This window comes from Canis lupus, chromosome 11, assembly GCF_048164855.1.
Source record: "Canis lupus baileyi chromosome 11, mCanLup2.hap1, whole genome shotgun sequence".
Classification (NCBI taxonomy): domain Eukaryota; kingdom Metazoa; phylum Chordata; class Mammalia; order Carnivora; family Canidae; genus Canis; species Canis lupus.
Window position 1 is genome coordinate 65348923 of NC_132848.1, and position 26306 is coordinate 65375228.

General features: G+C 38.2%; 1 protein-coding gene across 16 annotated transcripts in view; it reads left to right on the forward strand.

Annotated features, from left to right (window-relative positions):
• EHBP1 (EH domain binding protein 1) overlaps nucleotides 1-26306 on the forward strand; it is a 345688-nt gene that overhangs the window by 20700 nt on the left and 298682 nt on the right. For 11 of the 16 annotated variants that reach the window (XM_072768534.1, XM_072768544.1, XM_072768539.1 and 8 more), the window contains exon 2: nucleotides 11460-11880. In XM_072768534.1, the coding sequence (XP_072624635.1) occupies nucleotides 11777-11880 (104 nt within the window). In that variant the 5' untranslated portion in view covers nucleotides 11460-11776. Of the gene's footprint in view, nucleotides 1-10232; nucleotides 10326-10456; nucleotides 10646-11459; nucleotides 11881-26306 lie in introns of those variants that run through there. The other 5 variants (XM_072768541.1, XM_072768549.1, XM_072768537.1 and 2 more) reach the window with 4 other exon arrangements.

The window sequence follows — 26306 nt, forward strand, 5'->3', positions numbered from 1 at the left end:
CATGAGAGACTGAGCTAAAAAGGCAGAGAGATAGGGAGAGAGAGAATCTCAAGCTGATTTCTGTGCTGAGTGCAGAGCTGGATGTGGGGCTCGATCTCACAACCCTGAGATCATGACCTGAGCTGAAATCAAGAGTTGGATGCTTAATCAACTGAGCCATCCAGGTGTCCTCATTAAAGGAGAATTTTAAAAAGAAATGATATCACTCATAATCTTTACACCTTAACATAGTTGTGTATTCTCTTTGAGTCTTTATTCTCTTATGTATTTTTACATTTGTTAAAATCATAGAACACATACAAGATAAAAGCTAATTTTTAATTATTTTACCTCTAAGATATCTAGGAAGAGAGGTAAAATATTTCTGAGTACAGGGCAGTGAAAACAAGCTTTTTAAATTTTATTTTCTGAAAATTATTTTACCTAGTCAAAAGGAAAATCAAGTAGGAAAGGTGTGTGTTTCTTAAAATCCTGTCACATTCTTTTTTTTTAAAAAATAAATCCTGTTACATTCTTTTTTTTTTTTTTTTTTTTTTTTTTTTTTTTTTTAAGATTTACGTATTTGAGAGAGAAGGAGAGAGAGAGATAGAGGAGGAAGAGGCTGAGAGAGTCCCAAGCTGACTCCACACTGAGCGCAGAGCTGGATAAAGGGCTCATCGATGACCATGACCCCAAGATCACGATGCCAGCAGAAACCAAAGAGTCAGACAACCAACAACTGCACTACCCAGGCCCCTAATCCCTAATGGTTATTCTTAATAAACATTCTTAAATTCTGCATGTTGAGCTCCAAGGAATGCATTGATCAGGTTGTTTTGTTCACATTTAATAGAGGACAGGTAATCTCAAATGATATAATTTCGATTTTGGCATATGTTAGTTTTTACATTTTTGTAATTAAAATAGTGTTGCCCTATGTCTATAATTTTTAAAAGTGGACCAATATTCTCAAATGGTTCAATGAAGCATAAAAATAGTGATAAAAAAATAATGTAAATACTATAATTCAAAGAAATAAGTTGTAAATAAGACTCCAGTGAAAATATAAATTATAAATCTGTGTGAGCTGTGACAAATCTATATGTGACTTTGCACAAGGAAATAAAAGTGTAAGTTGGTAGTATAACAGTAAGTATTTGAAAATTGAATTTTAATGAATGGGCAATCTATTAATGTTACTCCCTAGGATTTAGTGACTCCCTAGTCATTGTTAATCAAAACACGGTGGCTTCTCATCAACTGAGATTTTCTAAAGCAAATATTAAAATCATGGTTTCTAATTGGTACAGAATGTGAGCTATGTGAGGGCAGCGATTTTATCCCAATACTTAGCACAATGCTTTGAGTGTGGTAGTTGTTCACAAGATACATGTTAATAAATGTATAAATTTTTTACTACTATCATCAAAGAAAATCAGAATTGTAAAACTATTATTCAAACTTGTATTTCCTGTAGCAAAACTAGGGACAAGTTATACTGTTGCCTTAAAGCTTGCAAAATCAGCTGAAAGTTAATAAGATGTTAATAAGACAAAGTAGAATGAATTATTGGCAAAATTATTTGATTGGATAACATTCCTGGGCATTGCAAGCATCCATAGCACACAGTGTTGAAGAGCACTTACTTCGGCCATCCACTGTTCAGCACGGCATTTATGAAGAAGTACTCAACAAGTTATTTGTTACTGATGACCAACTGCAGGATTTTGGTAATTATTTTGTAAACTGTGGTGTAAAGCTGGAGAAGAGGCATGTATAAGGTCACTTCGAGTAGCTAGTAAGTATGTCATTACAAGAATGAAAGAAGTTCAGCAGTCACCCATAGGCTTCCTGTTTCTGCTTTGATTGTTTGAGGACAGAGTGAATATTCTAAAGATGATCAAGTTGTGACCTTTAAATATACTTTTTTTTTAAGCTTATGTGAAGAAAAATGTGTAACATTCTCATTTCCTCCACTAAAGTATAAAATACTTGTTATCAGAGGAAAACTGATCACATAGAAGTTTTAGAAATGAGAAATGGGACACTGATAATGCCAGATAATTATTTCTCACCAAGTATACCTTAGCACTATGTTCAATATCTAAAACAGGCTACTTCAGGGATAAAATTTCATGGTTTTTTAATGTTTAAGATGTCAGGATTTCTAGAGAAGACTCAACTATGGCACAAAAATTTAACTCTTGCACGACAGTTGACTTTCTTTGGAGGAAAATATAAGTGATTCATTATTGGAAATACTTAAAAATAGCATCCAAAAGTTGCTACAAAATATGAAGAAATATCCAGCAGATCTCACAAAATCCGCTTTGCTAGCAGGCTATGTTCTACTCTCTATAAAGCCCAGTCACTAATTTGGTGATTTGCTGTAAAAAGAGGGATCTGGAATGATATTGCAGCTCTCTCTGGCTCCCATGTTTTCGCCCTTGCCCTGGGATTCTTCTTCATCTTGGCTTGTTTAACAGATTTCCAAAACTGTGCATGAGTTCTACCCTCTGAAAACCACATTCATTTTCCATCTCACCTCACCTGGGACAAGCTTCTGCAAGAAGGCTGCTTTCCTTTGGTCCATTCTTAGTGCCCTGGTAAGTAGGGTTCTGCTTGATTTCAGCTGGCTGCTGTTTTTTTTTTTTTTTTTTTTTTCTCCCACTGTTTGAGATGGAAATGCTCTGATTTAATACTACATGGCGGGTACTCAGTGCCCTCCCAGATTGTGAATTCCTACTGCTTTTCTTTGCCTCTCCTGTCTAACCTTATTATTTCAGAAGATGTTAATTTTATTATCTTGTTCACACTAAATATAGTCATCCAGGAATTATTCAGAGGAAAACACTGGTTGGATGCTTTATCTGGTTACCTGGCATTTATTCCAGTTTTTGAAAACATAGAAGCAGCAGAGGTCAGTTTACTTTTTATGATTCATCAAAGACTCAACATTTTATGGGAAATGACCACTAGACCTTGGTCAAGAATACGTACTGACTTTATAGGAGATAAATTAATTGAATTTAGCAAAAACTTTCTCAGAAAGAGTTCTTAATTCCAACTCAAACCTTTGCTGCAATACTTCTGGTAATGGTCCATTTATTTGTGATGTGTAAAGATCTCATAATTACACTTACCTTGATATACACAGTCTTTGTGCACTGGCACATCACCATCCCTCAAGTAATTTGAAAGGTCAGAAGAGAGGATGGTGCAGACCAGCAAGTGTACTCTAGGGTCAGGACTTGTATTTAGCTGATCCACAATAGGATAGTGGGGCCAATGGTTTATGGCTATCATCCATTCAAATGGTTAATGTCTCTGTGGTGTTATTGCTACATTTTGAATATCTTCAATGCCTGTAATAATTCTTGAGGATTTCTTGCTCCAGATTAACAATAGGAGACTGGCCTACTGAATCACCAGAGGATGCTTTCTATAGACTTGTTTCTGTCTCTATCTGAATTTCATGGCAGTTAAGGATGCTCCTCTGTCTCTACCAACTAGGCCCAGGTTAGCCTTTCCTAACTGGATTATGCTAAGGAACTGGACAAAATTGTTTTTTTAGCATATAAATTAGATCCTGGAATTAGTGTCATCTCAGATTCAATGTGCAAAGGTTCATTATGGCTAACTGCAAAGATTTATTCATGGGAAGCTAGCATAGAAACAATTTCTTGAAAGGACACTCTCTTATAGCTGAAAAATAGTTTTCTTTTCTTTTTTATTATTTGAGAGAAAGCAAGCACCAGAGAGAGAAGAAGAGAGGGATCTTGGGGAGAGAGACAGAGGAAGAGGGAGAGAGAGTCAAGCAGGCTCCACACTGAGTGTGGAGCCCACAATGGGGCTTGATCTCACTACCCTGAGATCACAACCTGAGCCGAAACCAAGAGTCTGGCACTTAACCAACTGCACCCCACCCCCAACGTAACCTAAAAGATAGTTTTCTGATGCAGCTTTTCTATGCTTTCATGTCAACAAAAGATCTTGGGTCCTGAGATAGAAAAAAAAAGTCTATTTTTTAAAAGAATAAATATTAAGTTCTAAGTACTTTGTTAGAATTATTACTTGAGGTTTTAGCAGTTACAAATCCCAATAAAAAAAATTCAGGTTTGCAAGAAGCATGATTTCATTTTTCTGTAACTCAACTCAATTTCTATTCCAAGCTCTGACATCACAAGGGGTGGCAGACACTTAATTGTAGTCAATTTGGCAGGAACTGCATCTAAACTGTGGGGGTTTACACAGTATCGGAGTGTCAGAGGAAGAGGATGGAGCACTTGATCCTTGCTCCTCCTCTACCATGGTGGCTCCCCCGAGGTTTCTGTCTGCATCCTTTCTCAATTGCAGGAGTCCCCATAGATTGCTGCTTGGTCAATCTGGGTCTATCAGCAAGGCCTCTTTAGGCCTGGTGGTTTCCATTTCCTCTGTACCCTTCTTGGGGTCTGGAAATCATCATATTAGGTTTCCAGAACCTTCATGGTACTATGTAAGGCTTCATTGGCAGTTATGGTAGCTATTAGCCACATGTAGCTATTTAAATTTAAATTAATGAAGATTAAATATTCACACTCCAGTTTCTCAGTTACACTAGCCACATGTCAAGGGCTCAATAGCCCCAAGTGGCTAGAGGCTACTATATTGGACAGTCAGGTATAGAACATTTTGTTCATCACAGAAAGTTCTACTGAACTGTACTTTAAAGTCTTGGCTGAATTATACATACAGTTCAGCTTTTCTTTTCTTTAGGGTCTTGCCTTCTCCCTCTAGCCCTATCAAGCAAAACAAAAACAAAAACAAAACAAAACAAAAAAGTTAAGTTATCTCTCCCTGCTCTCAGATCCCATAGATAGATCCTGCTATTTCAGTTGCCCCTCTCCATGGCTTATGCCAGAATAGAGAATAGTGCAGTAAGTCTTATTCCCAGGGACCCACCAACATCTAGTTTCTCAATACTTTCCTCCCAACTCTTCTTCCACTTCCAGCTGAGGAAATCCATTTCTCATCTTTATAAGAGGAAGTTCTACTATTGTCTATAGCAGCACTGTCCAATAGGGATATAATGTGAGCCACATGTATAATTTAAATTTTTCCTGCAGTCACATTAAAAAAGCAAAGTAACAGGTGGAATTCATTTGCTGTGTCTTATATTTAACTCAATATATAAAAAAATATTATAAGTTCAACACATAATCAATATAAAAATTATTAATAATATATATTCCATTCTGATTTTATATGCTAAGTCTTTGAAATTGGTGTGTATTTTATTTTATTTATTTACTTATTTTGGTGTGTATTTTTTACTTACAGCACATCTCAATTTGAACTAGCCATATTTTAAGTGTTCAATAGTCACCTGCGGCTAGAGGTTATCATACTGAACAGTGTGGGTCTCTTAAAGGATCCATTTCATTACTCCCTAAAGGGCTGGGATTTTGAAACTCAAAAATGAGGGGGAAATTGCCCATTTCTCTGCATTTTGTTATATTCCTTTGCTGAAACAATGAGCAAAGACCAGCCTACATGAGGATAGGTTTGACACTGAGAGTGTATTAGGGTGGAGTCTAGGAAGAGAAAGGCCATAGGATAAAAAGAGGTACCTGAACAAATAAATACTACGGAAAGCATCAGTTAGTATTTTTAAAGTATTAACCTCCCATAGTGAGTTTTTTTTTTTTTTTTTTTTTTTTTTTTTTTTTAGGACATATGAATTGCTGTAGGATTGCTAGGAGTAAATTTGTTTACTATGGGCTTAAAAGAAATAATTTTGGGTTGGCCTGGTGGCTCAGTAGGTTAAGCATCTGACTCTTGATTTTGGCTCAGGTCATGATCTCAGGGTCATGATATCAAGCCCCTTATTGGTCTCCATGCTTGGCGTAGGGCCTGCTTGAGATTTTCCCGTTCCCTCTGCCCCTCCCCTCATGCTGTTTCTCTTTCTCAAATAAATAAATAAATCTTTTTTAAAAAGAAATAATTTCATTAGCAGTTAAAAATTGCAGTAATGTTGTATATAGTCTAACTGCTATGGTAACTGGAAAACAATGCAAAAGCCTGCAGTGCTATTATTGGGAGTAAATCTCATTACTATGACTAAGGCACAGATAAGTTCTATTAGTAGTTAAATCCTGCAATAATACCCTGACAATTTTTACTGCAAAAACTGTAAAACCTAAATATAAAAATTTTTATCACCAGGAATGATAATAATTCAAGCCTTTGGTTGCATTTCATAGACTAGAATCTCCATTTTGAAGGTTTCTGAAACAATGACTAGCAAAGCTGCTGTGTGGAGAATAATTTCTATAATTTCAAAATTGTCATGGCAAAGAAGATTGAAAGTTTTGGGAAGGCATTTTCCACTTCTTCATAGTCTATCTTCACTGTGAGCTTGATGATATTTAAAAGCAAAACTTTATTTTTTTTGAAATTATTTTAAATGTTGAATCTTCTCTTAAGTAAGACACCTATACAATTTTGTACTCAACAACTGGGTCAAATGAACAGCACCATCAAAGTAACATACATCCACAGGTCTATTACATGCAGAGTAAGCCTGAGATGGAAGGAAATGATAAATCAAGACCTGAATAAACAGGGGATAGAAAGAGTTTGAAGTGCAGTTCCCCTGTGGAAGGGGAGAGAGTCAGAAGGATGTATACACTGGTAGGTAGAAAGAAGGGGGCCTAAAGATCTCAGCTAATATATAGTGTGAAAAGTGGTCATGAGGATTGAAGGTAAATGAATACTAGTAATTATTATAAAATTTTGAGTCCACATAACCATATTGGTTTTCCATTCTTGGTAATCACTGAGTCAGGGGAAGAGGAATAATGTTCAATGCACTTTTTCTTTAGTCCTGAGGTAGCTATTTTTAGTAGCAACTAAGTATTGCCCAAGTATTCTTGCAGGTCTGGCTGTTTTCCTCTTGACTGTTTATGAAACAAACACAATGGTGTGTATTATTAATAAACATTTATTAACTTTACTATGTATCAAGTACTTTACCTACATATCTTTCATCTTCTCAACATCCCAGAAAGGCAGGCATGGATATTTGTTTGACAGAATAAGAAGCTGAGACTCAGAGAGGTTATGTAATTTGTGTTCTTTTCTTGCACGCATGTTGAGTAGCTGTTTCTGAAAACTCTTTTCAGAATAGAGATCGTATCTTTTATGTACTATTCATAGCATTTATATGATCAATACTCAGTTGTTTTCAACAATTTTCAGCTAAGCAGATGAAAAAATCATAAGATAGTGGATATGGAAGATTCTTCAATAAATTTAGTTAGCAGACAAGTTATTAAAAAAAAAGTTATGAGAGAAAAAGTAACTGGTGGAGACTCAAGGAGCCAGCCTATGAACTTGAGCTTAGCGGCAGAATAATGTCAAGGTCTAGTCTTAATTATTTCTTTTATTTTTTTTTAAGATTTATTTATTTATTTGAAAGAGGGAGAGAGAGACAGAGTGAGGAGAGGGAGACAAGCAGACTCCCCACTGGGTGGAGAGCCTGACATGCAGCTTGATCCAAGGTTCTTGAAATCATGACCTGAACCAAAATCAAGAGTCAGACGTTTAACCGACTGAGCCACCCAGGTGCCCCATTAATTACTTCATTTTGAACCTTGGTCTCTTCTTATCTACCTGGCTAGAATTAAAAAAGAAGAGTTTACATCCAGGAAAAGCTGTCTTATAAGAAACTTTTTGCCTGAGCACCTGGGTGGCCTTTGGTTCAGGTTGTGATTCCAACGTCCTGGGATGGAGTCCCACATCAGGCTCCCTGCCTGCTTCTCCCTATCCCTCTGCTTCTCTCTCATGAGTAAATAAAATCTTAAAAAAAAAAAAACAACCCAACCCTTTGTCAGTCTCTTGAGAAAGATTTTCCGGGGCTCCTATATACTCTGTCTTCTCCTTGTTCTTTTTCTTCTTCTTTCCCAAAAGAAAGACATATATTTAAAACTGTTGGTTTGTTTTTTTTTAACATTTATTTAGAGAGAGTGCATTCAGGGGGTTGGTGTTGGGGGAGGACTAGAGGCAGAGGGACAGAGAGAGAAAATCTCAAGCAGACTTCCCACTGAGCGCAGAGCCAGATGTAGGGCTGGATTTCAAAACCCTGAGATTATAAACTGAGCCAAAACCAAGAGTTGGATGTAACTGACTGAGGTATGCAGGCACCCCAAAACTGATTGCTTTTAAGATAATTTCTTTACAATAAAGCCCCTCTCTCTTTTCCTTTCTTTCTTTTTTTTGAGGATGAGAAAGAGTATTAAATGAAACCAGGTTGATCACATAAGAAAGTTTGAAAAGTTCTGAAGAACAGTAATAATTAGGATGCAAAACTCTCCTGATTATCACGTGGGTTGTTCCTGAAGGGCAACTTAGATTAAAATAGTATATGACCATTTCTATAAATTAATCATTAAAAAAAACCATACGCTTAAAGTCTGTTAATGATGCAGAATATATCACTATATGAGATCATAATGGCTGTAGGTTGTAGTGACTTAGTAAACCACTCAGGAAGGACACTTGAGAACTCTAAGATGCATGGAGAATAAGAATCAATATAAATATTATGGTTATCTTAATATTTTAAAATTAAGACTGTAGCAAAATAAACAATATCTATGTCCTTTCCTGTTAAATGCACATTGTGTTCTTGTGGTATTATTAGAATCTCTTCCTTTATTGGAAGTGGAAATAGAATTAGATACTGGATTCCAGCCTTCAGTCTGTCTCCCCATCTCTCCTGATTCTTCAATCTGTCTCTCCTTTCTCTCTTGCTCTCCTTGTGTCTATAGATGGGATCAATTCTCACCATTGCCCTCCTGCCCTGTCCTTCAAAGAATCCTTCCCTAGACCCTGATATCTTTCAAGCTTTGTCCATGCTCTCTGCTCTCCATCCTTCCTAGGATTAACAATGGCCCTTAATTGTTTCCAGGAACTCACTTGCTTGTTTTCTTTTCACATTAGCTACCCTCTCTTTTTTCAAACTCTATGCTGATTGCTTATAAGGTGCTCCTACTTCTCTGACCATTCCTCCTCAGTCTCTTTTCCACTTTACTCTGCTTATTCCCCTAAATCATTTTCTGCCTTCCTTACACCAATAGGTCTGCGAACTACCTAAAATTATTTCCTTCCTTCCTTCCTTCCTTCCTTCCTTCCTTCCTTCCTTCCTTCCTTCCTTCCTTCCTTCCTTCCTCTCTCTTTCTCTTTTCTTTCTTTCTCTTTTCTTTTGTTTTCTTTTTTTTGTTTTTGTTTTTGTTTTGTTTTCTTTCTTTTCTTCTTTTCTTTCTTTCTCTTTTTCGATCTACCTAAAATTAAAAGCAAATTTCTGTGTTTCATGATAGGATGTATTACCCTCCTTGGGTTAGTGTTTATAGCTTTCCTCCTATTCTCAAAAGGCTCCTTGGCTCTTTTGAAAAGGTTAAGAGCCCCTGCCCTCACACTCTCCTTAGGTCATTTCATCCCCTGCTTTGCCTATAACCACCCTTTTGCTATGCCGGCCACTCTGGAATCATTTACAAGGAGAAGAAGACCAGAGCGAGGAAAAGAAACCAAGATTCAAAGAAATGTTGAAGAATCAGAGCAAGAAGAAATTGCACCGTCAACATTTAGTTTTCCAGCTCAGCTTATCGTACCCCGTTGAGGACCAGCAGACTGAATGTCAGTGGGTTGGCAGGGTCCTGACTTCAGCGTGTCAGGGGAAGGAGCTGGTGGCACAGGAGGAATCGGGTGGCACCAGGGCTGTGTGCGCAAACACACTGGTTGCTAGTGGCGGAGGGGAAGGCGCACCCAGCTCCTAGGGTGGGGAGAGCAGAGGCCAGGAGAGAAAACCCCAGCAGCCACCCCGGCCGCAGCGGCAGCGCAGCCCGCCCGGCTCTGCTTGCCCGGACCCCAGCCAGAAACCCCGCCCGGCACCAGCGCGCCTTGACGGACAGGCGCCGTGAGCAACCGTCTTCCAGTTCACCATAAACACTCCCTACTGCTCCCGCCTACCGTGTCCCTCTGCCAGCCAATCAGAGGGGTGGGCGGGATCGTCCCTGGGGGCCGGCTCCAATTTTTTTTTTTTTTTTTTAAAGAAGGGTAGACAGTGCGCCGCGTTCCTGCTGGGGGGGGGGGGGGGTTTAAAAAAAAAAAAAAAAAAAAAAGCTCCAGAGCTAGGGGGTGGAGCCTCCGTTGACGGGCATCCGGCTCGGCCAATGAGGTGCCCCCAGCCCTGAAAGGCCCGGCCCCCGAGGTGGGCGGGGCGCGCGCGGGGCCCGGCCAATGGCGGCGGGGCGGACTGAGGTTGAGCCGCCGTGGGTAGGGTTAGTGTGAGAGGCGCGGCGGGGGAGGTAATGATGATGGTGGCGGAGGAGGAAGGCGGGGGAGGGGGTGCTGGGCTGTGAGCGGCGGCTCCGGCAGGGTTTTGTAGGGTGGGGGCCGGTGGCGGGGCGACTCCGTCCGGGAGGGGGCGGGCGTGAGGCGCGCCGTCCGCCTGAGGGGCCGCGGACCCCGGCTCCCGCGAGCGCCGCGGCTGGCTCGGCTGTTCCATGTGGCTCCGGCGGGGATGGAGGACTCGGTGGCGGCGGCGGCGGCTGCTGCTGCGGCGGCGACGGAGGAGCGGCGCTGAGGAGGGAAGCGGGCCAGACCCAGCCCGACAGCGGGATTAGAGGTGTGAGGAGGGGGGCGGGAGCGGGCGTGCGGCGCGGCCGGGGCTCGGGAGCGGGCTGGGGTCTGTGGCACCGGCCGGGTGACAGGGACGGCGGCGGCCCGGGGGTCCGGGCTCGGGCGGGCCGTGCCCCTGGGAGGCGGAGGGAGGCAGCGCCCCCCGCAGCGTGCCCTCGCCCCGCCGGCCCGTGCTGCGCGCCCAGGCAGGAGTTTCCACTTCCCTCCGGTCGGCAGCGAAGGTGGCGAGCCCGAGTGGCCTGGGGCCGGGAGATTTCCCTCCACTCCCCCGTCCCCATCCGTTCCCCCCTCCGGCCGAACAACGGCGTTCCTCCTCGCTGCTTGCTGCGTTCCAAGCGCACATCCCAGCGACTGGAGGCTATTCATTATCGGCTGAAAAACAAAGTTTATTTTAAAATGTTACCACTCCTCCCTCTGACTGGCGGTGGACGTGAAACAGCATCCCCCAGACTTTCCCGCTCTACTCGCCCTTCCGCGATGCTCGGAGGAGGGGTGGGGGTGGGGGGGGGGAGGTGGTAGGGCCCCGGACTTGGCGTTTCTCGGTGGTCGGTCGATGCTGATCACCTGATGTGTTGTTGCTCCACGGTCCTCGGCGTGGACCGTAATTTCTCCCCTGATGGCTCGCATCCTTGATGTTACTGGCATTTGAGGTTGGTGTTCTGTTTCATTGTTTGAAGAAAAAAAAAAAAAGAACCTGCGGGGAGAGCTGAGGTTGTCTGTTGCAGTGTTATCTAACACGGGTGGTTAGTCACTCCCCATGCCTCTCTCTCATATTTTTCTCTCTTTGTTTTGCTTTTCAGCCCTCCGGAATACACAGCATATAGCCCCCCCTGAGGTGGAATGGTGATGTCTCCATGAGGGAACCTCCTCTCATTCATCCTGTCATGTGTATCATACTGTTCTCGCCTGGGCCATTCATCTGAGATGGGATTTACCCCGTGAAACAGGGAGAAGACTTATGGACCCCCAACATCATTTCAAGTTGTAGTTGAGTTTTTTTTTTTTTTTCTTCTTCTAAAGTACAGGACATACATGCAAAGCTCCTCTGCTTTGGGCCCTCTGCTTTGTTAAAGCCACTGTCTGGCTGACCTAGAACTGCTCCAGTTGACGGATCATCATGGCTTCAGTTTGGAAGAGACTGCAGCGTGTGGGAAAACATGCATCCAAGTTCCAGTTTGTGGCCTCCTACCAGGAGTTGATGGTTGAGTGTACCAAGAAATGGTAAGCTATACCTGGGGTCAAGCGTTTGCTGTGGCCTGAACTCGCTGTGGCCTAAAGTCCGCCGCTTCTGACAGCAGGTTCACCTTTCTGTAGTGCAGAGAGTGTGTACAAGCTGGGCAGGGAACCAAGGACTCTTAACAAGTATTGTGGTGTGCACTGTTGCTGCTGGTACCATCCCTGTGGGTTTTAATTATTGCACTTCACTATGGCTCGGAGGACTGTCACTGTGAGAGCTTACTAAGTATAGTAGATTTAGTCTCGAGGTCTTTCATCATTAGTGTTAGGCATAACTTTTATTTTTTATTTTATTTTTTTACAATTTGAAGGAGATACAGGGAGTGCTATTGAAAATTGAGAACATGTGCATAAGTATGATTGTAACGTGTTTTGATAGAGTTAGAGAAAATCTGTATTCTTGCGGGGTGGTGGTGATCTATTTTATTTTGTTCTTGACTTTTCATTTTTCTTGGCTTAAAACAAATAATTTTTCATTATTTGAATAATGGAATGCCAGTCCATACAGCCTTAGAAATTCTTTTGTTATATGCTTAGTCAGGCAACTGTATTTTATTTTAATTGCCTAATGGGATACATTTCTTGGCCAGACTTAAGGAAGCAATTAGTAGTTCTGGCCTATGATTTGCTTCTTTCTACTTGAGCAAAGTAAATTTAGGGCTTTCTTTTCACTGTCTTGAATGGGAAGCAACAATTCTTATTTAGTAAGAGAAAAAAGAGTTAATGTTAAGCAAGTAGTCCTTTGGGTTTTGATTTATCACAGTGTTTAAGTAGTATTACTGCAAAAATAAGTCCATTTCGTTGTCCATAAGGACTGTTGTCTCTTGTCTATATTGCCTCTCTTTTTAACATCCTTTTTTATTAGATGAAAAAAATAACCTACTCTATTTTAGAACTCTTAAAGCATATTTGAATGGTGGGAAACTAGTTTCTGAATACTTTGCTCTTGGACTTAATTGTTAGGAGTGTTATTTTACATGCAATTCAAGAGATGCATGCACTGATTACCTACTTTACACTAGGCATTGTGGCTTTAGAATTGAATGTGACATAATCCCCACCTTCAAGGAGCTCCCAGTCCAGGTTAATGACAGTCATGAAAATAAATTCACTATGATAGGTACAATAGTACAAATATGTGTGATTTTAATATGTCTCCATCATTTAACAGTTGGTTATCCTTGCAGACAGGTTTTTTACTTCTCTGGGATTTAGTTTTCTTATCTGCCAAAGAAAAAAATGGTACCATTTCATAGGAAAAGTTATTGTGAAGATCAAATGAGTTAATGCATATAAAATGCTTGGAACAGTGTGAGGCACAGTAAATGCCCAAGAAATGCCATTACCACTTACAGAGTTGATAGTGGAGGAAACAATTCTTTAAGGGTAGAGGGTAAGGTCTTGGGATGGCTTCCTGGGATCTGAGTTGGGTTTTGAAAGATTCATAGTAGTTGGCCGGGAGGTTAAGGGGAAAGAAATGAAGGATATTCTAGACAGCCTATGCAAAAAGTATGGGGGAGTTAAATAACATGGGATGTGCAGGAAATTCAAGCAGTGTCATTTGTTAATAATGAGGCTTAAGGTGCAGTATGGGGGTAGTGCAGTGGGATATGATGTTAGAGAGGCAGGCAGGATTCCAATCATGGAAAGTTATGTGCTTGGACTACTGTATGTGGATTTTATCCTGTGGGTGATGGGGAGAGGAACACAGTGAAAGGTTTTGAGCAGAAGATACATTAGGTTTGCATTTTGGAAAAATCACTTGGATGATAGTGTGGAGTAAGGATCATAGTGAAAAGGGTGACTGGAGGCAGTGATGGCTGCCTACTGTTGCAGTAGGTAAGGTGAGAGAAAAGGCTTAGACTAAGGTAGAACGCAGGTAATGGAGAGAATAGACTGAAGGAACACTTAGGACACAAGATGGATAGGACCTGGTGAACATTTTCGTCAGGGGTCTGGAAAGATGGGGGTGAGAGAGAGGGAAAGGTCTAGATGACCCCCAGGTTTCTGGTTTGGAAGAATGGGTACACTAACCAAACGAGGAAATGAGGAAGATCCTCATTACAAGTTTTTTTTAACTGAGAGTATACTGAAGTATCAACTTTAAGATGGTTAAAGTTGAGTCTCTTTTTAAAAGGGATATAGAACATATCAGAGGATTCTTTGGTTACAAAATCAGTTTCTTCCCCATAGTTTGCAGTATTGCTGAATTTTTTTTTCCTTGAGAAGTGTATAAGTTATTGTTAATATATTTCAATATGAAAGCAAGAAAAAGTTTAACTCAATTATATATAAATTATATATTATATATAAATTATATATTATATATGTATATATATATAACTCAGTTATAGTTGAATTGATCATTTTTTGGGATGGCCATTATGGTACAGCTATTAAATTAAATCTTTATGATAGGATATGGCTTTAACACTAGAAGCATTTAGATGTTCTAGAATTTCCAATTTTATAGTAATAACATGGAAGATAAATTCCAAGTATCAAAAGGATAAGAAAATAGATCTGATATAGAGATGAAGGAATAAACTATAAAAAGAGAGAACAGATAGCATTCCATTGGGATTGTGTCTTTGAAGGTAACCTGTGTATGTAGGTTCCATTACCTTTTAGAACCCTGCTACTTAAATGTTTTCTGAGAAGCAGGAACATTTGCAACACCTTGGACCTCCTGTTAGAACTGCTGACTCTTAGACCCTGCCCTAGACCTACTGAGTCAGAATCTGCATTTTAGTATGCATATTGGAGGTTAAGAAGCAGTGTTTTAAAATAATGCTTTCAACTTCCCTAAGTGTCCATTCATGACTCCAGGATAAAGTATATTCAGAATACACTGACTTCTGCATGAATTTAAAACTCAAGGAACGAAGATGAAACTCTTGTCAAGAGGTTCAGGACAGGCATAATGTGTCGATGGAAGAGGGTCATGGGAATCAGGATATGGTTTTCAAGGGAGAATGTGTTCTTTCTGTGATTACGGAGAGGAGAATGTTTCCCATGTTCTGTTGTCATGGCCATGGGGTATGAGCCTGGACATGACAGATAACAGGATGAAGGTAAGGGTTTAAGGATATTTTTTTAGATCTAGGCCATGAGCAAACTCACAGTACTTTACCTTTGATCAAAGGATGGATTCTGTAGATTAGAGGATTTGGGGCTTTTGCTTTCTCAAAGTTCTTTTCTCTGTTGTGTCTTACAGTATTTCACCTTTGCTCTGACTGACAGGGTGTGAGTTTCTTTAGTTCAATAGAGTCAACTTTCTGATTCTCTCTTGTTGTAGTGGTTCTAGAACTTAGGTCAGGAACAAAAATGACTTTCATTAATCTGAAAGAAGGGCACTATAATGTGAGGTCCTGTTCCTCATCACTCCTTGATTGCCACATTAAGGCTCTAGCAGCTTTGGAGATAATAGGGATTTATATCCTACTCTTATTGTTGTCGCAAAGTTATTTAATTATTAATCACGTATTTGATGAAGCTCTTGGCAAGTAATGAGACTGGCCATTGGAGATGAGTTTGAGAGAGAGACTGTGCATTTTTCTTAGTTTATTTCTTACCTGGTTGGTTCCTTTATCATTTGCAGGCTTTTAGAGTCAGAGAAAAGTCTTCCATTTTATGAGCTCTCAGTGGTTATTCAGGTATTTATGGAAACTACTTGAAAGTTGGCAAGTTGTGGTTATAATTTAGGTTGCAGAACTCAGTTCTGGTAGGAGCTACCTAATATATGATGTGAACCATTATGGATGAGTATATATTATACTTTGTATATGAGTCTCTATCATCTACCTATATGAACATTTTTATTTAGGTTTTTATATTTCATCTAATTCTCAGTTATGGCATTAAAAAAGTATTTAAAGTACTATAAACTTCTCCCAGAAAGGCAAACATATTTGTTTCTAATCTTTCCATGTCATGTAACAATTCCTTTTTTTTAAACATATATTTAATTTAATTATAATTTATTTTAAAAATAGATAATACAAGATATGTGTGTGTGTGTGTGTGTGTGTATGTATGTGTATCCCTTAAAGTAACTCCTCGTTTTCTCTATTATTCCACACCTCTTTGCAAACCTTGTGATCTCAGGATTTGAAAAGCAAAAACAACAACAACAACAACAACAACAAAACTCAGCTCTTGCTAGTTCTTAACTTTGTGATGCTGGCCTGTTAGATAAAATATAAACTCTTTAATCTGATATTCCAGGCTCTCTTTAACTGATCCCAATTTAGCTTTACAGTTGGACATTAGAATGTTGCATGTACTTTAAATATTAACTTGAGTTTATGAAGGCCAAATTACATTCATAAGTACTCAATCAAATCCACTTCTTTGGATGGCTAAAGCAAGCATTTCTCTATTGGCCATTTAATGGAGTGAGATAGAGGTACATCCGCTTTCATAGTAGTAGTAAAGAACTTTCATAGTAGTAGTAAAGAACCTACTTTTAAAGTACATTAAAAAAAACAATTGGACACAAGCTTTTTTTTTTTTTTAATTAGGAGTGTCTGGAAGGTCATTGTGTCTAGAACAAGGGGTAGGTAGATGATAAAAAGGTGTGGCCTGAGAAGTAGATAGGGGTAAGTTAATGCATGGCCTTGAGGTTGTGCTAAGGGCTTTTGGATTTTAAGTGTATAGAAAGCAACTGGAGAAATTTGAGCAAGGAAATGATGTAATATGATTTACATTTTAAAAAAGATTATTTTGGATGCTGTGTAGAATATGAATTGTCTTGTGTGAAAATGGAAGCAGGAATACTAGTTAGAAGGCTATTGGCAGTAGCCTGAGTAGCAGTAGGGAGGTAGTAGTGGAGGTGGTGAGAAATGATCAGATATATTCAGGTAACACATATACTACCACCACACTTTACTGAGGTGCAACTTAAACTTTTGCATGCAATAAAATGCATCAATTTTAAGTGTATATAATTCAGTAGGTTTTGACAAATGTAAATACCTGTGTCACTGGAAATAAATTTTTTGACATTATAGTTGACATGACTTAATAATGGATTAGATGTGATATAAAGTGAGAGATTGCCAAACAAGCTGGTGAATGTAATGTTAATTCTATGGATGGGGAACACCTGGAGAAGAAAAGGTTTGGCATAAAGGGGAAATAAAAAATTGGCTTTGCTTTTCTTAAAGTTTGGGACATTCAGCTGGAGATCTTAATTAAGCAGTTAATTTTAAGAGTCTCAAGGTCAGGGGAGAGAAGAGTTTGGAGTCTCTTAGTATATAGATAGAATATATAACCATGGGACTATAGGAAATCTTTTGTGGTGTTAATATAGATTATGAAGACTGAGGACTAAGCCTTGGTTCACTTCAACATATAGAGAGGTAGGGAAGAAGAGGAAGAGCCAGCAAAGAAGACTGAAAAACAAGCTGTAGTAAAGTAGGAGGAAGATTAGAAGAGTGTGCTCTCCAAGCAACTGAGTGCAGAATGTATCAAGAAGGAGGTATTTAACTGTGTCAGATACTGTTGAGAGCTTGTTGATTTGGCAAGGTGAAAAGAAAACTGGTGACTTTGAGAAATGGTTTCAGTAAAGAGGTGGGGATAAAAACATGATTAGACTGGGTTTGAGGAAAGGAGATGAATATGATCAGTGCAGACACTTTTCATGAAAATTTTGCTACAAACATGGGAACTAGGTAGTAGCTGGAGAGGGACAATGGGTCAAGATATATCTTTCACATGGAAGATATTACATCATATTGGAATGCTGATGGAAATGGTCAGTAAAGAAGGAAAAGCTGATGATGTGCTGGGAGAGCAGGTAACTTCTCTTATTCAAAGTCCTTGACTGAAAGAACAGGAACTGGATCTGGTACACAAGTGGAAAGGTTGGACTCAAGTAGAGGCAGGGACAATTCATTGTTATAAGGAGGGAGGCAGATGACATGAGTAGAGAAGGAGGTAAATTGGTAGATTTGGTGCAGGAGGGTGTGGACATTCTCTTCTTTTGGCCTCTGTTTTCTCAGGGACATAATATTAGAGGTCATCAGCCAAGAGAGAGGTGACAGAAAGAGGTGTCGAAGGATTGAGAAGAGAGTAGGTATTAAATTATCAGAATGAGAATTGGGGAAATGTAGAAGGATTGATGAGTAGTGCTGAGGACTTTCTTAACTTTGTGGTCCTAAGTTTAAAGTGAATGCAACCAGCAGCTTGCAAATTTTAATTCAGCTATGTTCTTTGTTTGGGTGCAGGCATAGGTTAGGCAGAGTTGGATTTAACCAGGGACGGATTTTGTCAGGAAGATATACCTGAGGGAAAGAAGGGCAAGGAAATGGAATGTGAATGCACCGGAATGATGATAGTGATGAACCATGGAGTATGAAATGGAAAAGGAGGAATATAAGGACATGAAAGATAGGATAGTCAATGAAAAAGTGAAGAGGATAATGATTTTGATATGCTAAAGAGGTTGAATAGTTGGTGGGATTCTGTTAATGAGTAAATGAGCTAGAAAACTGGGAGATGGGAGTCAGATTGATTGTGGAGGATGTGGTTAATGGTAATGACAAGATAAAGGTGGTGGCCTCCTTTGGAACACATTTTCTTAGTTTAAAAAAATAAGCACATGGGGCACCTGGCTGGCTCAGTTGGTAAAGCATGTCTCTTGATTTTGGGATTATAGTTCCAGCTCGATGTTTAAATAGAGATTGCTTAAAAATAAAATCTTGAAAAATTTAAAAAACGCATATCTTCAATATGTTTTTAATTATGCTATATACATTAGATAGGAGTATACCTCAATTTTTTTTGTTAATTAAGTGAAGTTTTCTATTTTGAATGGGCCATCTTTTGTACTCTATGACTATAGCTGTTAGTGTATGACAATGGCAGATGGTGATTGAGATGGAATGGAGGGAAAGATTTTGAGGAGTGAAAAGGTTGATCAAGGAATTTACAGGCTGAAGTGTAGAACAAAATATATCTGGCTCTTGAAGTTGCTAAGAATAATTGGAGGAGAAATGGTTAAGGTAGAGAGTCAGACGCTAAAATCTTAATGAATGAGGGGAGAGATTAGGCAGAAAGTTTTACTTTGTAGAATTTTCTTTTACAAGTTATGTGAATTTGAACACCTTATTCCTTGAAAGGAAATAGTAAAGGCTTCTTTTCTATGTGATTAATTGTCAAAGGTAAATTTAATTTTAGTAGGTCATAAATTGATATGTTACTTTGTTAGTAATTTTATGTTCATGTTTTATGGACTGATTTTTTTTTTTTTTGAAAACTGGAACTGTTACATTTTATCTGGATTTTAAATATCTATTCTGTCTGAAATTCAATTGTACAAAAGTTGAATTGCAGTAGGTTATTTAAGGAAAACAGTGAAGTCCCTGTGTGCCATAATTTGATATTGTAGTGCCTATATCACGGTTGCCTCCACGCCAGATTCAGTATGCCTTTAGATTGTTGGCAGACTTTGGCCTGGTCCAAGCTGTTGTAAATAAAGTTTTATTAGAATATGGCCATGTCCATTTGTCTATAGCTGCTGTCACACAAAAATGACAGAGTTGAATAGTTGCTACATAGACTGGGTGGCTGCAGAGTTTAAAATATTTACTATCTGGCCTTTTAAAAATTAAGTTTACTGACCTCTGCTCTAATAAGTCATTTGGAGTTACTTGCAGCTAGTGTTTGTGGAATTTAAAGTCTAGTACCTTTCTCTCTTCTCTATGGCCATCCTACAAACTATTAGTTTAATATATTATAGTCTAACTGCATAAGAATAGAGGATAGGTTAGGGGTGCCTGGGTGGCTTAAGCGGGTAATTTTCCAACTCCTGATTTCAGCTCAGGTCTTGATCTCTGGCCCTGAGTTGGGCTCCATGCTGGGTATGGAGCCTACTTAAAACAAAACAAACAACAGAGGAGAGTCTGTTGTGCCTGCCTTCCAGCCCTATAGAAAGAAACTTTATTTATTTTTTAAAAAGATTTTATGTATTTATTTGAGAGAGAGTGAGAGAGCGAGAGAGAGCATGAACAGGAGGGAAGAGCAGAAGGAGAGAGGAGGGAGAAAAGCAGGCTCCCCACAGAGCAGGGAGCTGGATGCGGCTCAATCCCAGGATTGCTGGGATCATGACCTGAGCTGAAGGCAGACACTTAACCAACTGAGCCACCCAGGTGTCCCTAAAGAAACTTTACAAAGCTTTAAGGAACATTTATATCTGTGTATGTACACAAATACATATTTTCTGACTGAGCGACTTTGGACAAATTACCTCCTATTATTTCTTCTGTAAAATGGTGATGATACTAACAGTGCTTGCAGCATGATGGTGTTTTGACAATTAAATAAAATAATCCTGTTAAGTGGTTAGAATAGTGCCTGACATATAGTAAGCAATCAATAAATGTTACCCATTATTATTATTATCTTTATCTGATTATTTAAGCCGTTAGTGATGAAGAGAACTATCTAGACAAAAGGGTAGGGTAAGTAAGAAGACTGAAAAATACAACCTGAACTTTTTTTTTTTAGGACTTTATTAATTTATTCATGAGACACACACACACACACACACACACACACACACACACACAGGTAGAGAGACACAGGCAGGGGGAGAAGCAGGTTCCATGCAGGGAGCTTGATATGAGACTCGATCCCAGGACTCCAGGACCACACTCTGTGTCTAAGGCAGATGCTCAACTGCTGAGCCACCCAGGTGTCCCACAACCTGAACATTTAAGAGTGTTAGAGAAAGACAAACTAGCACAGAAGTTTGGAGTGACTCTAGCGGTGGGAGTAAACCAGGGAGCATGCTATCAAGAAGTACTGTGCTGAAATTAACCAAGTTTTGGTAATAGTTTGTCTTTTGGAAAAAGGAATGACATTGCTTCTGTAGCAAAATCAGTTCATATGGTTTTATAACTTTGTTTACTTTTTATTATTTATTTTTTTTGTGTGTTTACTTTTTAATGATCACTTCAAATAAGTAATAATGGCTAAGGAAACTAATTGGATTCTCAAAAGTAGAATTCGTTTGCTAGCATTTGTATGTGTGTATCCTGTGGTGACTATGTATGATATTTATGATGTATTTCTTTATGACAATTTTTCATTAAAAAAATTTTTTTTTAAATTTTTCCTGTCATGAGTTTTCTAATGAACTCATTTTTAGTACATTGTATCTTTCAGTAATGTGAAATTCTCTTAATTTGGTATCAAGTTTTGGTTTATATATTTTAAAGGTTGATTTTTAAAATGAAATTTTAAGGGATTATGTGAAGACATTCTATTATAATTTAGATTAGTTTCACATTAGTTTTGCAATTGGATGCTCAGGGAACTTAAAACTAGGCATTTCTAGAAATGTGCTGTTGATGTATCAAATGTGTTTGTTCTAATTTTGTGGAAAATTTCAACAAAAGAGCCACTGAAGTAGTTCACTGCATGTTATAAAAATAGTCTAGTGTACTGAAGGAAAACTTGCACAAGCTTTTTGAACTGAATGCTCAATAAGGATGTTCATATTCTGCATCAAGACATTTTTGCATATTTTATGATAGGAGTAGAATTGAGTTTATGAAATGGGAGCTATAAAATTACAACAGGATGTTAGTTTATATTTGTCTTATTTATCACTCTTATAGTGATATTTTTAGGCAGCTTTGCTAACTAGTACCTAAAGATTTTCTTTAGTAAATTTGTTCTATTAAAATATTTCTTGTTATTTTTTTTTTTAATTTTTATTTATTTATGATAGGCACACATACAGAGAGAGAGAGGCAGAGACATAGGCAGAGGGAGAAGCAGGCTCCATGCACCGGGAGCCCGACGTGGGACTCGATCCCAGGTCTCCAGGATCGCGCCCTGGGCCAAAGGCAGGCGTCAAACCGCTGCGTCACCCAGGGATCCCAATATTTCTTGTTATTAACCCCAATGTTATTTTAAAAGTACTTTTTAAATGAGAAAACACTTAAAAAGTTGACTTTAAAGCTCAGTTAACAGTCAAAAACATTGACTTTAATCAAAGAAGTTATCACTTGATAAGTTGACACTCTGCCTGTGTCCAAAAGTTTATCCACTTAAGAATTTAAAATAACACTATGTTGACTAATTTAGGGATATAAATAGAACAGAGATAGTCATAGAGAAGTAGAGAGTACATGTTACCAGACACTTAAGAGGAGTTACCATTGTACACTGGACTTGGTTCTGAGTTTATTGGCAGCTGAGGCAAAAAAGGGAAGCACACTGACTCAGATAATATTTCTTCTGGCTAAAGAAAATATCCAAAATCTTTTGCGGAGACTTTTCTTAGAACTTAATTCAAAGAGGACTTTTATTATGAGAAAAAAGTGACATTGGATATTCTCCAACTACAAAAGATTGAGACTGTGAAATTGGATAAAGTTTACCTACTTTTCTGATCATCTAATTTAAATCAGAGGTAAAACTTGGAAAATTTCAAAGAATGGGTACTGTACAGTACAGAAGCAACTAACCACATATGGATATTTACATCTAAACTTAAATTAGATGAAATTAAGAATTTAGTTTTTCAGTCATATTAGCCACATTTGAAGCACTTACTTAGCAACATGTGGGAAGAAGCTTCCATTCTAGATAGTGCAAATATGGAACATTTCCACCATCACAGAAAGTTTTACTGGACGTTGCTGTTGAAGCCATTTCCTCTCAACTAGCTGATTTCAGAATCTTTTGGGGATGCTTTGCAAATGTGGAGATTTCCATGTCCATTAGAAAGCCTGAGTTTGTAGGTATGGAGTGGTGCTGGCAAGTTTGTTGTTTTAAAAGTTCCCTGATTGTTTAAGATCCATCATCAAGCCAGATTTTAGAACTATTGCATATGATTTCTTTTTCAAATACCTGTCTGAAGTAAAGCTTTGGTGGATGCTGGGTGATGGTTCCTGTTGGTACTCTGGAAATGTTTATGGAGTTGAAAATTGGAATTGAATTTTTTCTTTTTTTTGAGCAATTTTTATAATACGTGTGTGTGTGTGTGTTAAAAGTGAGAGTGATGTACTTTAGCTATGCCACATATAAAGCTGTCGAGTTAATATAAACATTTGAACAGATTTATCCATTCATTGACAAGTTTGTTTTCTTCCATAGAAGTGAGCACTGTTGGGAGATAGCTAAAAATACAATAGGTTGTTTTTTGTTTTTGTTTTTGTTTTTTTTTTTTTAGTTTTGAAACTTCTCAACTGCTTGCACTGTTTTTATACTTCCAGGCAACTTTTCTGGATCTGCTAATTTTTTTTTTCCTGTGAGGCATGCCTGAATTCTCACTCCAGTTTTTCTGTTTCTACTGCCTGTGTGGCATCCTTTGTCATCTGTTGCCAAGGTGATGATTCTCAAACTGTGCCCAGAGAAGTCTACAGGTGTGTCAAAAGATGATTAAAAATTTTGAGGGAAATACAGCAACATCTTTTAGGAACCACACAAACTACTAGCTTGAGTTAGTTCATTTTCAAAATTAGATTGCTATATTCCTTTCATTGATACCATATTTTTACAAAGCTGAATTTTGGCAGTTGCTGTTATGAAGAGCAAGTACTGTGTGAAAATATATATGGAACAGAGAAAGAGGAAAGCAGTGTCCTCTGAGGTTGGGGAAGTTGTGCAGTGCCCAACATAGGTGCCAGGTTGTTAGGACATACATGTCTTCTTAAGTTATTTGGACTTGACTACTTAATAAACAGAATGGCTGGGTATTTCTTTTGGTCTGTGAAAAAATTACTGACACTGTAATGGCCTTGTAAACTCAGAAAGTTTGGGAACCTGTGGTATGAGCTTTTATGATAGCCCTTAACTCTTTCCTAGCCTCTGCTGGTCCTTTGTTTCTGTTATTGCCTTAGTTATCCTTCTAAAGGAAACCTTTCAAATTTCCTGCTTGTTTAGGATACTGTTAATATGGTAATTTTAATCTTTTAAATCTATCCTTATTTTATTTACTAGTCTTTTTCTAACTATTCCCTTTAAGCTTACAAAATATTGTTTACCACACACAATAGTTCCCTCGTTATCTTTCATTCTCTCCCCCTCCAAAAATCATTAAATGCAATAAGCATGTAGTAATACACTGTCTCAAAGTAACTTAATTGAAACTGAGTTTATTCATGCAATAAGTTGGTTTAGAAATTGAGTTTAATGGTTCAGCTTTAATTTGAAGAGTAGCCTAATTTACAAAATGATCTTTTAAAAATTGGTTAATTCATTTATTTTTTAAAAACTTTTTATTGAGGTGCCTGGGTGCCTCAGTCAGGTTAAGCATCTATCTTCGGCTCCAGTTATGATCTTGGGTTCCTAGGATCGAGCCCCGTTTGTGGCTCTCTGCTCAGCAAGGATACAGCTTCTCCCTCTCTCTCAAGTAAATAAATAAAATCTTAAAAAAAACCAGAAACCTTTTATTGAAATTATTTTAGATTTTACAGAAGAGTTGCAAAGATAGTACAGAGAATTCCTGTATACTCTTTACCCAGCTTCCTTTGGGTAAAGTTAGGGTAAATAAATTTACCATGGCCAGTTATCAAAACTAAGAGATTAATGTTTATATAGTACTATTAGGCCAAACTACAGACTTATTTGGATTTCACTAGTTTTTCCACTAATAATCATTCTCTGAGGATATAATCCAGGATGTCACATGGGATTTAGCAGTTGCTTTTTAGCCTCTCTAATCTATGGCAGTTTCTCCGCCTTTCCTTGGTTTTTCATGACTTTGATAGTTTTGAAAAGTGGTGAGTAGGTATTTTGTAGAATGTCCCTCAAATTGGGTTTGATATTTTTCTAATGATTAGACTGGGTTATGGATTTGGGGAAGATGACCACAGAGGTGAAGTACCCTCATCACATCATACTAGAGGGCACATGATAGCAACATAAGTTATTGGTGGTGGTTGTTTTGATTACTTGTTTAAGGTGGAGTCTGACAGATTTCTCAGTGTAAATTACTATTTTTTCTTTTCTATACTCCACTTGCAGCTAGTCACTAAGTCCAATATATAATTATGAAGAGGGGAATTCAGTTCCATATCCTGGGAGGAGGAATATCAAATAATTTGTGGACATATGTTAAAGTCACCACAGAATTAATAAATTTTGGAGGGAAGATAACTTGAGGTTATGTAAATATCCTATTTCTCTTTAAAGTTTCAACCACTGATTTTAAATTCTTTAGTAGATTTTGGCTGTAGCAGTTATTACTGTATTCTAATGATGATTTTCTGTTTCTTTTATTCCTCTTACACTATTTGGTATTCCATTAAGGAAGATTTGACCTTTCTCATTTGTTTATTCAGTTAGGTTATTTGTAAATAACCTTTTGATATAGTTACTATCTTTGGTACTAAGGTTCTAACAGGAGGTATATTGTTGCATCATTATTTCTTTTTAAAAAGAACATTATTTTGAAATAATTTCAGACTTACAGAAAAGTTGCAAAAATAGTATATAGAATTCCCATATACCTTTTACCCAAATCCCCCCAATGGGCAACTTTTTATCATATATGCTTTATCATTCCTTTTTGCTCTGTATGTCATTTTTTAAACATTACCCATGATGCCCCTTTACCCATAAATACTTACTTTTTTTTTTTTTTTAAACAAGGACACTTTCTTAGGTGGCTGTAGTTCAGTTTATCAAATCAGAAAATTAACATTGATACAGTACTATTCCTTAATCTGTAGACCTAATTCATATTTCCTCAGTTATGCTAATAATTCCATTTCTAGTAAAAAAGATAATTTTAAAATCAGTATCCAATCCTGGGTCATACGTTACATTTAACTGTTATATCTCTTCACTCTCCTTTAACCTGATAGAGTTCTTTAGGTTTTCTTTGTTTTTCATGACTTTGATACTTTTGAAGAATGTTCCTCAATTTGAGTTTGTTGTTTTCTCATGAATAGATTCAGATTATGAATTTCTGGCAGGAATACCAAAGTGGTTCTGTGTACTTACTGCATCATATACATCTGTGTATATGTATATAAATATTCTAGTCCTTATTAAATTTTTATTCACTAGTTTTATTTATTTTTTATTTTTATTTTTAAAAGATTTTATTTATTCATTCATGAGAGACACAGAGAGAGAGAGGCAGAGACACAGGCAGAGGGAGAAACAGGCTCCATGCAGGGAGCCCAGTGTGGGACTCGATCCCGGGTCTCCAGGACCACACCCTGGGCCAAAGGTAGCACTAAACCGCTGAGCCACCGGGGCTGCCCTATCCACTAGTTTTAGCATTCAGTCTGGTTATATTTTTAATTTAGAACACAGATAGCTTTATTTTTTTTATTTGTATTTTGCTTTTAACTTCTAAGTTAATGAAATTTTAATATGGTTCCCCCAGGAAGAACAATTTTTAAAAAGATAGATTTCCTGGGGCTCCTGGGTGGTTCACTTGG